Genomic DNA, 13,880 nt, shown 5'->3' with positions numbered 1-13,880 from the left:
GTCCGTCGTCGTCGTCACTTGCTTTTTTCAACTTGCACTGATACGACGGTTGCAGCCAGCAGAAAAACAATAAGTTTTAATTTACCTTAAAATGGCCAGCCAAACGCAGGGAATCCAGCAATTGCTTGCTGCTGAAAAGAAGGCAGCTGAGAAGGTTGCCGAGGCCAGAAAACGTAAGCCAAAAACCAATAAATCGTCCAATTGGATAGATACAAAAACCTTACGACTTTTTCGCTATCGACGTTACGCGCGTCGAGCAGTCACATGATTTCTGTGTGCTCAAGTGAATATTGATAGAATGAAAAAATCTTTGCATCGATTGCAGGCAAGGCAAGGAGATTGAAGCAAGCCAAGGATGAGGCCACCGAGGAGATCGAGAAATTCCGACAGGAGCGTGAACGTTCCTTTAAAGAATTTGAGGCCAAGGTCAGTTGCTGATAAAAATACCAATTAAGATAAATATATGAACTTTTCTCGTTCCCTTACTAATACAGCACATGGGTAGTCGCGAAGGGGTTGCAGCGAAAATCGATGCAGATACTCGTGTGAAACTCGCCGATATGGAGGGCGCCATCAGGACGCGCAAAGAACCCGTCATACAGGAGATCTTGCAATTCGTCTACAACATCTCGCCCGAAGTGCACAAAAACTACAACAGGAAGTAAATTTTTGGAGCATGGGCAACAGCGTTGGCCGCATCCAAGATATGCTCGTTTCTATTGTAAATTCGATGTCCAAAATGCATAATTTAGCCCCTTAATAATAGTGCATACTATATTAAACACTGCTGTATTATTATTCCATATATTAAAAATTTGTTGTTTCACCAAGCTAGAACCTCGGTGCAGTTAAAATCCAATTACGTGTTAATCACTGATCATTTTTGCGATTCGCAATTGTAAAATAATGTGTTATTTTGTTTATGTTCTATTCCGTAAAAATACAAATTGTTATATTCTTTAAAAACATGTTTTACTTTAAGTTTATTGTTTTCTTACAAAATGCTCAGTTTTTATGTGAACAAATATGATATCAGGCACGTTCAGACATGCATGGCAGCAGGGGAACAGTGGATTAGTATCTAGTTTTACTGTAACACTTTTTAACTCCCATCAGCACAGCGATTTAAGTTCTCCGTCAGCAAACTGTAATCAAACATTCGCCCATGTTTATGTTGCACGATTCAATGTATGTCAAACTAGTACTTTTTATGGTATTTTTTAGGACATGTTTTGGTATTTATATCTTTGCGTACAAATTGTAATCGTTAGTGTTTATTTTTCTTTTGCTTGGCGAGGTGATGCCGAGCTGGCCGCGAGTCTTAATGCCGCTACTTAAAGCGCAATCGCTTCAATGCATCTGTATAGTATAAAGTGGTAGATTTAGTAGGCAGTGATAAAAGCCCTCATTCTTTAAATTTAAAATCTCTCATGCTCGCGAGTTGACCTCGCGCTGATTAACTTGGCTAACGCGACCCGAAAATTCTGCTTGCTTTACACACACACACACACACACACACGCGCGCGCAAATGTCATGTGAAAGTAAACAAGTCGGTCGAGAAATTAGCAGAGTGTAGCCAAAACCAAACACGTCTAAAGCGAAATGCTAAATTTAGATAATGCCGATGCCGATGGCGATGCTGATGAGCTGGAAACGCCTCCAACATTGCCCCAACCGCCACCTCAGCCCGAAGAAGAGTCCTCACGGCTGCTGGCAGAGCAGAGCAAGCAACCAGATGTTACGTTTAAGCCGCCCTACACGGCTCCATTGGCCCCCTACGATATGGAGCTGCTGAAGCGAGTTGGCCTAAAGGGCAAACTAGTGGCCGAAGACAGCATATGGGGAGCCGCGGAAGCTACGACCCGGTTTGTGGAACTTGAGCGGGGGAACTTGAGCGATGCCGGAAAAGCCAGCAAGTCATCGAGTGAATCACTAAGCTTGCACGAGAAACGAGCGAGATTTGCGGAGAGGTAAACCGGGGGATATACTATCAATGAATGCCCTTAGTATAGAGGAAACGTTCATTAACTTAATTACATTTCGTTTATTTCTATCTTTTGTTGTTCTGCTTTGTTTGTGGACAGATACAGGGTGGCTTGTATAATAAGCTACGCAGCAAACAGTTCAGAAAAGTACTAAAACTAAATTATAGTTTACTTGGAAAGTGTACTCTAAATAAATGTGGCTTGTTTGTTCGCTTTCGACATATAAAAAGTTTCTCTATTGATAAGATGGAAAGAGTGACAATATTTTTGACCTAAAATTCTTACAACTTGAAGTATACATTTGCTTAAATATTAGAAAATTGATATGAAATTAGTCTTTAGTTATTATAATTTTTTTTCGTTAAATAATAGCTAATGTCACGATTTTTTTCGGGAAAGTATTTTCCTTCAAATTTTGATAAATTTTCGACTTTAAATTCTGACAAAATATAAAAATATTGCACAATTGAAATTAATCCCCAATTTTCGTCCGAGAATGTTTTCTTTTTATTTGAAATCGTGATATTATTTAGGTTTAATAATAAAGTGCACAGCTGAATATGAGGAAATTGAAAATAAGTGATTCGATAGAGAGTCTACATATATTTATAGAGAATATTCCACAGCACTTTTTCTACATTGAAAGAAAATAAATAGTATATCAGGTGTTTTTGTTTTTTAAATTAAAGTTCAAGGTTTTTGTTGAATAGGTTTTTATAAACAATATTGAGCTTGTGTCAGCCAAGCTTAAGCCTTAATTAAAATAATAATAATAATTATAAAATTTCCAACTTTACGAGGAAGCAACAACCCGTTAAGTGAATAATATATATGAAATGTTTTATTCCTCTTGTTATATCTGAACTCAAATGTTAATCTAAATGATGATATAACTAAACGCTCTCAGATATGCGGCAAATAAATACCTGGCCTATAGCACCCTTTGTCAAGTAATTTATCAATTTATCTTTGTAATTGACAAATAATTGTTTACCTCTCGAGCTTCATATATATTTCGTGTTATCAAACAGAATAACTGATAGAACTAACAGTCAAAATAGTGGACAGTTTTTCAATAATTGTTGTTGCATATAAGAAACTTGAAACGCAAGCAAGAGTTTGCACTCATAAATTATTCCAATGGACAGAATGCGACACCTCACACAGACACACCTCACAGGTTGCCTGATATGCCAGTGTTTGCTCATGAGTAGATCTCACACTGATCTGTTATGCTCAACAAGTGCTCCGACTCTCACTCTCTCTTTCTCTCTCTCTCTCTGCTGCTCTCGCTGTCGCATGCGGCACAGACGCAGACGCCGACAACAGCTGATTTCTGCCGCTCTCTTGTATATGTCTGAGCAAGGTGTAGACACGTGTGATAGGTGCGGGCAGGGGATGGGGGGATTTGACGAGACTACCCGGTAAACGGACTCTCCGCTCAGCTGTTGGCGCTGGCTCTTTTTTTCAGTTTGTTGTCGTTGCTGCTGCGCGTTGGTCGTGGCCATCGCTTTGGGGTCTTTCTTTGTATTCGTGCGCGACGCTCAAATGTTAATTTTATTAATAATTCGCGTGGACAACGGGCAGACATCATAAGCTCTAAGCTATTTCATTTGTTTTCGGCACAGTTCTCAGGTAAACAATGTCAGAGTGGGTCGGTTTAGGAAACGGAAACGGTAACGCGAAACACGTTTAATTCCCTTATTACGGTTTTTTTAGTTATCATTTTTCTTGTTGTTGCCGATTGTATTAATCATCAGCTCGGGGACATATCACAAAGATTTCTCTGTCTCTGTATCGCTGTCATCTGTTTTTTTTTTTTGTACTTTTGTTGCTTTTGGAGAGTTGTGTGGGCGCGCTTAAGTTGCGTGTGTCATTATTCCCGTATCGAAATTCCCGATATCTTTAGATACTGAACTACATTCATATATGTATCATTAACAATGCCTTATATAAGTTATAGTCAAAATGTTTTGCACATTTTCGCCTCTTTCACGATGTATTTCGAGCGCATCGTACAAAATCTTGAATAAATTTATATGCTTCGACCTTGATTAAAGCAAAAAAAAATCTAAAAAATTCCGAAATGAAACAGTGGGTTTGTAATAGTCAAAAAGTATACATCAAACTTGTCTGACTGAACTGTGTGTAAAGGTGAATAATTTTTAAAAAGTCTCAAACTAATTACCTTCTGCTGGAAGGTCATTATTGCTTGCAACTAATAGGCCCATAAAAAAAAAACAAAAATATTCGTGGCTAACTAAAAAAAAAAACGTGCTTGAATCATGGGCTAAAGAGAACAATAATTAATTATGATAAATTATATTCGCTGAAAGTAAGCACAAGAAACTATGCAGGTTCCTATGAAAATTTAAATGATGCCCAGATAGCTGAAAGCTTGTTTGATATTAACTGATTGTAAACATTTAAGGATTGGATCAATATTAATATGTTACAATTAATTATACGATTGTAGATCAGAAACATTCTGCACATTGTATTAATATACCGAGTTTTCCTCTGTTCTACATTTAAAACACTCTTATCAGTAATGCCCTCCTGCGAAATTATAATATAAGTTCATTTTGATAAGCAACCATGCATAATACCACAGTTCTTGATGCTTGCAAGTCAAGTATTGCGCTGAGATTTCAAATAAAATGTGAAAAATAATAAATGGATTTTATATGAGCAATATAACCATAAGTAATTCTACTATAAAAACCTAAGTATGTGCTTTAAAATAGTTTTAAGAAATTTACTTTAAACAAGTCTTAAACACATTTGGGGATAGTACGGTATTATTACGGATTCTTGAGGCGTCATTTCTGACAATCTATGTTATCTTTCACATCGTAAAGGAACAACATTCATATTACTTGAAATGTATCTTGATAAGACCTGAATGTCGAGTCATGTACCCTTTATATATTTCTAACTATGGTTCATACCCGTTTATGAATCTAACTTAATATCCAGTACTCGTGCTTGGGTACTTCTGAATAATTTGATGCCATGGTGATTCACCATAGATGAGTGTAAAGTAAAGTTAGAAGTAAAGGCCACTGCATCTGAATCATAAGTGAAATTCAATGATATGTGTTTCACAGGCAAATATTAAATGTTGTATATAGTATATACTTAATATATATGAAATGTGCGGGCGCTTTTCTCATTAGCAAGTGTCAGCGAATCGGCATTTCTCTCTCAATTATATATGTATTAAAAATGCTGAGAACTTGCGAACGAGATACTCAAGTATCTCATCTATGGTTTATTTCCAGTTGCATTTTCACAGTTGGCCTATTTGCGCTATAAAACAGCTGCATAAATAATTAAATTCTCCGACTCACACATATAAACAAGGCGCCTGGCGGCTGGTCTAAAATTTAATGTACTTGGCTTGGCGATTATTAAGTATGCGACCCATTAAATGTTAACAGCTCTCCCTCGTATTGACCCATTTAATTGGGGAGTGGTGCGACTTTCTTACGAGCGCTGAGCACGCCAGGCCGCAGGAAGTCCCTGTTGAGCCAAACGGTCACGGGGAGACCACGGGGAAGCATTGGCGATGTTTGTGTGTTTGGGTCTGTTTAATGATATTATTCGCTCATATTTATCCATGTCAAGATGTCGAGCAACTATCTAACAAAATGCAATATTTTATTCAACAGCAGCTCATCCACCTTAAAACTGCCAGACACGGCCGGGCAACTGCCCAACGGCAAGTCCAGCCAGCATAGGAGCAACACCTTAAATCACTCTACTCCCCTACTGCCAATGACTGAACCCACGCTGGTGCCGAGCAACTATGATGACCGCGAATGCAGTTGTCCACGTGAATTTTACCAAAGAGCCGAGCTCAACACCTCACTATTCTTTGAGGATTGCACGCGTTCGATTGATTTTGTGCTGGCCCACACGATCAATGCACACGAACCCACGGAGGCGGAAAATGCGGAGAAGCGACGCGTATTTCAGGAGAATCTAGTGCAGCAAGGCCTCGAGGTGGAGCTCAGCCAAAAGGACCAAATCTACTTTGTCAAGGTGCGTGCCGCTAAATTAAATATATACAACTTTAATAACTTTCGTACTCATAATATTTGGTTTGCACACAATTTCAGATACATGCACCTTTGGAGGTGCTGCGCCGTTATGCGGAGATACTTAAGCTGCGTATGCCCATGAAGGAGGTGTGTTAACATTTCTGTAATCGTAAACTTTGGATACACTTGAATGATACACATGTCTTATGTTATTTTAGTCATTATGTAATATGCGCGTATCTGAAAGATCAAATCGACTACACAATGCGGCGCATTATTTGTCCAAGAAGGTCTGCAAAAGTGTCCAGGTCTTAGTTTAACATAATTAACAATCTTTGCAGATATGCTCCTTACTTGCGCTGCTCAACTAAATGTGACTCGATTTTTGTGCATTTGCTATATTTATGCTTGAGCTATTAGCCCTACTTGATATCCAATGTAAATACTTTCGTAGAACTGATTTTAAATTGTATATACATATATATTTAAAATATGTTGGAATCCCGTTCTAAAAATGTCGACAACTTTTAGTTCGATTTGTTCTAGTTAGCCCAAACTCTAACGCTACATAAAATTAAATATTTATATTTTTATATCCTTTCTTGTTTTGTTATCCAACACTTTTCAACTAACTTACAACTTCCCTGTACTTTTTATAATGAGTAAATAATCAGTGTAATTTAATTCTTTCAGATACCCGGTCTATCTGTGGTGAATCGTTCCACAAAAAGTGTATATTCTAGTCTCAAAACAGTCTGTCAATTCTTTTTGCGCAATATTTATGTCGACGAGCAATACTTTCCAAAACGTGCGCATCGTTTCACGGCCATTTACAGTCGTGATAAGGAGTATCTGTAAGTCAGCACGCAGATTAATTGTGAAGACCTAATTATTTTAATATATGTTTATGATTGTTTATAGGTTCGACATACGTCAGGACTGCTTCTTTACAACCGCAGTCCGTTCGCGTATTGTGGAATTCATTTTGGATCGCCAGCGATTTCCAGCCAAGCGCCACAGCGATATGGCTTTTGGTATTGAGCGTTTGGTAGCCGAGGGTGTCTACTGTGCGGCCTATCCACTGCATGATGTAAGTACATATGATCGACAAACTGCAATATATCTTATGGCAATTACTTTACAGGGCGAAATTAATGAGGAGGGCACCATGCGTGAGCTGCTGTACACAAACTGGGCGTCGGTGAAAAAATGGTATCGTTATCAGCCACTAGATGATATTAAAGAGTACTTTGGCGTTAAGATTGGTAACACCTCAGCTTCACCTCCACGGCTAACAGATTCCCTCGCAATTTACACTTTTTATATTTTACATCAGGTCTGTACTTCGCTTGGCTGGGCTACTATACGTATATGCTGTTGCTGGCCTCCATAGTGGGCGTGGCTTGTTTTCTTTACTCCTGGATCTCACTGAAAAACTATGTGCCCGTGTAAGTTTCCTGTCAGGTCTGTCAATCCATGCCGTAACTAACTAATAGACATTTCTCGTTTGCAGTAAGGACATTTGCTTGCGCTCAAACTCAAATATAACAATGTGCCCGCTTTGCGACTGGTGTGAATTCTGGAATCTCAAAGAGACTTGCAACTATGCCAAGATAACATACCTAATAGATAATCCAAGTACGGTATTTTTTGCCGTCTTTATGTCATTTTGGGCCACGTTATTTCTGGAGCTTTGGAAACGATATTCGGCTGAGATTACACATCGCTGGGATTTGACAGGCTTCGATGTGCACGAGGAACACCCCCGGCCGCAGTATCTGGCGCGCCTGGAGCACATTGAACCCACACGCACAGACTATGTGACCAATATGAAGGAACCGACGGTGCCCTTCTGGCGCATGAAGTTGCCAGCGACAGTATTCAGCTTCTCAGTTGTGGTGCTACTTATAGCCTTGGCTTTTGTTGCGCTTGTCGCGGTTGTCGTTCATCGCATGTCCATGCTGGCTGCTCTAAAGGTGGACGGTAGCGGCATGACCACGTCGAAAGCGATTGTTCTGGCCGCTGCATCGGCGGCATTTGTTAATCTTTGCTTGCTTTACGTACTGAACTATGTAAGTAGCTAGCTTTCATATCTACTAATATACATATATCTGATCTAGTTGATCTCTTATTTAGTTGTATAATCACTTGGCTGAATATTTGACTGAGCTGGAAATGTGGCGCACTCAAACGCAATTCGACGATTCGCTGACGCTTAAGATTTACCTGTTGCAGTTTGTGAATTATTATGCCTCTATATTTTATATAGCATTTTTCAAGGGCAAATTTGTCGGCCACCCGGGCCAGTATATAACGGTCTTCAAATACCGTCAAGAGGAGGTAAGTTTGCATTTCTTTTGAGGTCTGATTTAATCTAATTGGTTTCTTATTTGAAGTGCTCCTCGGGCGGCTGTCTGACGGAGCTCTGCATACAGCTGGCCATTATAATGATCGGAAAACAGGCATTCAATACCATATTGGAGGTTTACCTGCCCATGTTTTGGCGCAAGGTACTGGCCATTCAGGTTGGCCTTTCGCGGCTATTTGGCAATGCGGTTAAGCCAGACAAGACCAAGGATGAGCGCTGGATGCGCGATTTCAAGCTGTTGGATTGGGGTGCACGTAGCTTGTTTCCAGAGTATCTGGAAATGGTTTTGCAATATGGGTTTGTCACCATTTTTGTGGCTGCCTTTCCGCTTGCTCCGTTCTTTGCGCTTCTCAACAACATACTCGAAATGCGCTTGGACGCCAAAAAGCTGCTGACACATCACAAAAGGCCCGTTTCCCAGCGTGTCAGGGACATAGGTGTCTGGTATCGCATACTGGATTGCATTGGCAAGCTGAGTGTCATCACGAATGTGAGTTGGAATATAATTTTGAATGATGATGTAAACTGAATTATTATGTTTATTTAGGGCTTCATCATTGCCTTCACTTCAGATATGATACCACGTTTGGTCTATCGTAGCTTAAAGTCAGAAGATGGTACTTTGAACGGATACTTGGACTTTACCTTGTCCGAGTTCAAAATATCAGACTCCTCCAAGCTACAAAGCCTAGCAGGTGATTCTGCCAACATTACCACGTGCAAGTAAATAAAACTAAGATATTACGCTATTCACTTTAATTGACATTCTCCTTTCTTTACCCGAAGATACACGGACTATCGTGAGCCGCCCACATCACCGGAAAAATATCATTTGACGAGCATGTATTACATAATCTTAGCTTGTCGCTTGGGATTTGTTGTGGTTTTTGAAGTAAGTTCTGTGGAGCATGGTCTGGGTTGTTCGTTTTATTTGTTCCATTACATAAATGCTTGTACATTAATTAAGAAAATACCTTTTTTAAATGAAATCCGTTTAAATAAGTTTGCTTTCTGTTCGTTCAGATGTGTATAGAATTCCAATTAATTGCTACACAACGCTTCAAACCTTGATATGCTGAAACATACCCGATGTTTCCACAATGCTCTCCTGCAGGGCTTGATTCTCACTTGTTGATGATTTCAACATGCGATAGAGCGCATAAATGGCGTATGTAAACAGCGCATTTAGAACTACGCAAATCATTTTCAAAGCAATTTTATTAATCAATATTTGAATCCTAACGGAAACTTACCTGTAAAAAAACCAAAGAGCACACTACGTGCTATGCGTCGATCTACGGAGGCATCTACTTCGTCAATTTTCAGCTCCAAGCTTACAAATACGGCCACCTCTATGACCATCGATACGCACGCATTGATCAACCATGGGGCAATGGAAATCAGCCGTTGCTATTCAGTTGAAAGGGAAAATATGGAGAGATATTCATAAAGTAGTTTCGTTAGTAAATTCCTCACCTGTTTGATGCCATCGACTAGTATGCCAGCCACCACCAGATTTATCAGTGCCTTAACCCAAACGGTTACTGTGAGTATCATATAAAAAGCCTGTGAAAATTCATGGACCAGCACATAGTCGACTACAAAATGAATATGTATTATTTAAAGACATTTGTGTGAATCACTTGCTCCTTGCTTTACCCAATGTGGCTACAAATGTTCCAAAGGGACTCAAGATCTGTACATCATTTTGCTGCCATTGGTTCAAGTCCATAAAATCATTGTACATATGAAAGCTGCACAGGCTCAGGATGCTCAGAGCAATCAGTGCATCCAAACAGGCTATGCTGAGGCCAAGAGTGCGCAAATTCAAACAGGCAAATCTTTTCATTTTGGCTGGCTTTTCAAATTGTTGAAATATTTGTTTTTGTGTTCAAATATGAAATATCTCTTTTTATTTTATTAAAATATTTTTGATATTTAAGTTATGCCTTTGTATAGTTATGTTTAAATTGTAGTTTTTTGTTATATCTTTTATTTTATTTTATATCCTTGCATTTATTAAATTTTGTTTAAAGAAAGCGTGCGTTCGTTTCGAACTACTTGCCGCAACTAAATCAAAATGTTGCAAGGTGTGACAAAATTAAGTCCCATTTTCACTGAGTTGCCTTTTCACTTTCACTATTAGCATTCAGCATTTGCCAATTACATACACATATATCTAAATGTATATGTGTATTTGTATCTGCATGTGCACCTTTGTCGCACATGAACTAGATCTGTGGGCTTCTTCGTCTGTCCATATAAGTGTTAGGTGTTAGCTTAGATTGCTGTATGTGGGCAGTGGGAGTAGTTAATATCGTGGTTTTACATTTTTTTGCAGCTATCTATCCAATTCTCGACCATTTTAGGATAGAAGCTAATGTATATAAAACAAAGCAAGCCCGCTGGATGATTAGCGAAAGAATTAAATTAACTAGAAACCTAAGTTTCAATTGGTTTGACGCATTTTTAAGGTTTTACCTCGAGCTAATGACCCCAATCGCTTAGGGTGATGAAATATCGCAACTGTACCAGATACAATAGTAAAGGGAATTGGCTAATGAAATGATGTCTAGCAATTAGTTGAATGTAAAAGCTCTTCGAAGGTTGTTCTCTAGACTATTAAATAAGTTCGTTTAGTTAAGCAATTAATGTGTTCAATTATACTTTAACTAATTTCTGTTATATTTTTCAGAACTTTGTGGCCTTAGTGATGATATTGGTACGCTGGTGTATTCCGGACATGAGCGTGGAACTACGGGACCAAATCCGACGTGAAGTGTACATAACCAATGAGATTATCATAGATCAAGAAGCACAACGCGCGCGTTTTGGTAAAACTAATCATTATTTTTGCGAATATATGTAGCAAAGGGTATTATAATTTTGTAATAATTTGAAGGAGACCTTTCCGACAGTATAAAGTATGTCGAAATAAGACTGAGCTTAGGTCTGTCTTTATATAGCAGGCAGAATGTTGAAAGCAGTCGGATCTGACCTCTATATCATTTAGCTACAATACGAATAATCGGTCGAAAATTAAGTTATATATTAAAACAGGAATTTTTCCTTTAACTAACCTCCATTCAAATAAGTACAATCTTATAAACGTTGGACCAATATTTCATATAGCGGCCATAGGTTCAATCGTTTAAATTAAGTTCTTGTTTATAAAACGTGTTGTTATATGATATCCTTATGGAACTTGCCATTTCTAAATTCCAAAAGGCTTCACATACTTGACATAAATCTTATCAAAATCTTACTACTATATCATATAGCTCTATGGGAAGAACAATAGCTCGGTTTGAATGGAAAAATAGTTTTTTTTTTCAAAATATCTTTAGAAAACACAGCAATTACGAGCTCATAGCTCTTCTCATTATTTATAAGGATGTGTAATCTTTGGCGTGCCGAAGACAGTCATTCTTTCTTGTTTATTTACCATCTCTTGAATAATTTATGGTTTTATTTCAGAACGTGCGAAACGTAACTATTCAGTTGTACAAAATCCCAGCGAACAAGATGTGGATGCTGCATCTGTAGATGAACCAAATACGAAGTTTATACAGATTGAAAAGCTACTCACCGCGAATCTCTCGCAAATTGAAATGGACTCAATTCTACATGGCGAAAACTCGACCACAGGCATCTCTGGTGCAGACTGCTAGAATCTACTCTGAAAAGCACAAAATGCTCAGTGATCCGCACATAGTTGTTATACTTTTAGTTGAATTTTTAGCTTAGGTTACAAAAGTGCTTAATTGTGTTATGCCAGTTCCTTTACACAAATAATTTTGAATTTTTTTTTTTTGCAAATGCTTGCAATATGGTTTTAAGCTTTACTCACTAAACATCTCGGATTTGTTGAAAACAATCGCGAATGTGATATAAATTCACAATACTAAAGTGCAACCTAATGGATACCTAAGTATATTTTGATCAAGTCCAGTAAGTGCCAAACTTTAAGCTTGCGCAAAATGTTACAAAAACTGCATAAAAATATGTGATTAATATATTCAACTAAGGGAAAAACGTTAGCTTTACGATCTTGTCAATAATGAGAAATTCACATCAATACAGTTAAATTATTTGAATCACATTTTTATTTAAATATATTATGTTGTTTTGTTGTGATTTGCTTAGTCAAGAGTTGCATATATATTATTTTCGAAAATCTTAAATAAATCTCATCTATTTGTACTAAATCTCAGGCTCTCTCGAAAGACCCATTGAATTGTCATGTATACAAACATAAACTATATAAAATGTGAATCTATTTTAGATAAAATAGTTATAGATATATATATATATATATTTATAAATATAAAGTTCATATTATATTATCTGGGCAAATGAATGTATAAAGAATGTTATTAAAACTACAAACTGAGTTTGTGCATTGAAATGTATCTTATTCTTATAGTTTTTTAAATTAAAATGTTTTATGTATTGACTCAAAATGATGTCTGTTAATTGTGGAATATTACAGAATTGTAACTACTTAATTTAAACCTGTTTGTATGAATTTTGCATATTTACTGAATCGATTTAATGATGATTTCCGTGAAAGCGAAAAACTGAATATATTCTATTCGTAAGTTTCATTTTCACGCACGCTCTGCATCTTATCAATACAATTTATGTTACCTAGTTAATTAATTGATAGTAAATGTATCTTAATTAATTAGTTGATTAATTAATCTCCCACTCGAAAAATTGTCTCAATTAACAGTCACCATAAAAATAATAAGATGTTTTTGTTTTCAACTTAACAAATTGTATCTATGTAACATCATAACTAAATGTCCGATTATGAAGAATTTGCAAGGCTATGTAGCTATCAATAAGAAATAGATTTTCTGGAAAACAGCTTAGCTGTTACAGTTAAGTATAGCGCTAAACAAACAAATCTTCTCTACAACTCAATTTAGAGAAAATCTCTAAAGAATCACGCACATATTTCTAAACACCTCTCATTTCTTTTCCAATATAAATTCGCATGTAATTAACATTTTGAAGAATTCATTTTAAACTTGAGCTTAAGCTTCTGTAGAGTCGAAAGGACCCCAAATTTGCCACAAGTATGTAGCGTATTCCATCAAATATCATATGCCCCAGTGTGCACGGCCCCCCATGGCGCAACAAGCATGCAGCTATGAGCACATTTCTAGCTGGCCACATGGCTAAATAGCCACACTTCTCACCCACATTGTGAGAACCGCCAAGTTGGCCAAGTGCGGATATGGGATGGCCGATGGTTTGTTGTGCTTGTGGATGTTGTGCTCCCGTTGCGTGCGCATGCCCCAAACAATGACGTCACTTGAGAAAAGCGTATACGCTCTGCAACAAGGAGCGCAGCTGACTGCGCTGGCGGCAAGCGCACATGGCGTTGGCTTCGATGGCGTCGTTGCCGTTCACCAAGGGTTCATAAAAATAATCATTTTTCATTCGTCTATTTTGTTTTCCACAGTGTGGTG

The 13,880-nt window shown here is 37.8% G+C and overlaps 3 protein-coding genes across 8 annotated transcripts; 2 read left to right on the top strand and 1 right to left on the bottom strand.

Annotated features, from left to right (window-relative positions):
• Positions 1-4: 4 nt before the first annotated feature.
• Vha13 (V-type proton ATPase subunit Vha13) lies at positions 5-854 on the top strand. Its single transcript, XM_064695194.1, has 3 exons — positions 5-173; positions 326-426; positions 495-854. The coding sequence occupies exons 1-3, from the start codon at positions 92-94 to the stop codon at positions 663-665; spliced, it is 354 nt and encodes a 117-aa protein (XP_064551264.1). The 5' UTR covers positions 5-91; the 3' UTR covers positions 666-854.
• A 441-nt stretch (positions 855-1,295) lies between these two features.
• On the top strand, positions 1,296-12,815 carry subdued. 6 transcript variants are annotated; one of them, XM_064695184.1, is made up of 15 exons: positions 1,296-1,971; positions 5,664-6,033; positions 6,111-6,179; positions 6,251-6,340; positions 6,726-6,886; positions 6,954-7,122; positions 7,177-7,297; positions 7,369-7,480; positions 7,546-8,104; positions 8,169-8,372; positions 8,429-8,890; positions 8,948-9,123; positions 9,187-9,292; positions 11,096-11,234; positions 11,878-12,815. In XM_064695184.1, exons 1-15 carry the CDS (start codon positions 1,604-1,606, stop codon positions 12,069-12,071), a joined length of 3,300 nt encoding a protein of 1,099 aa, XP_064551254.1. In that variant the 5' UTR covers positions 1,296-1,603; the 3' UTR covers positions 12,072-12,815. The 6 variants fall into 6 exon arrangements, with proteins under 6 accessions (XP_064551254.1, XP_064551255.1, XP_064551253.1 ...); XM_064695185.1 differs by having other exon boundaries at positions 1,297-1,971; positions 5,661-6,033; positions 6,251-6,322; XM_064695183.1 differs by having other exon boundaries at positions 1,297-1,971; positions 5,661-6,033.
• On the bottom strand, positions 9,461-10,313 carry LOC135437279 (uncharacterized). Its single transcript, XM_064695193.1, has 4 exons — positions 10,060-10,313; positions 9,877-9,998; positions 9,654-9,810; positions 9,461-9,591 (listed from the first exon to the last, which is right to left on the bottom strand). Exons 1-4 carry the CDS (start codon positions 10,247-10,249, stop codon positions 9,461-9,463), a joined length of 600 nt encoding a protein of 199 aa, XP_064551263.1. The 5' UTR covers positions 10,250-10,313.
• Positions 12,816-13,880: the final 1,065 nt, after the last annotated feature.

This window comes from Drosophila montana, unplaced genomic scaffold (genome assembly GCF_035044405.1).
Source record: "Drosophila montana isolate Dmon_TW-CO22-7 unplaced genomic scaffold, ASM3504440v1 contig_3733_1, whole genome shotgun sequence".
In the NCBI taxonomy this organism is placed as follows: Eukaryota; Metazoa; Arthropoda; class Insecta; order Diptera; family Drosophilidae; genus Drosophila; species Drosophila montana.
This window is presented reverse-complemented; position numbering and strand designations above follow the sequence as displayed.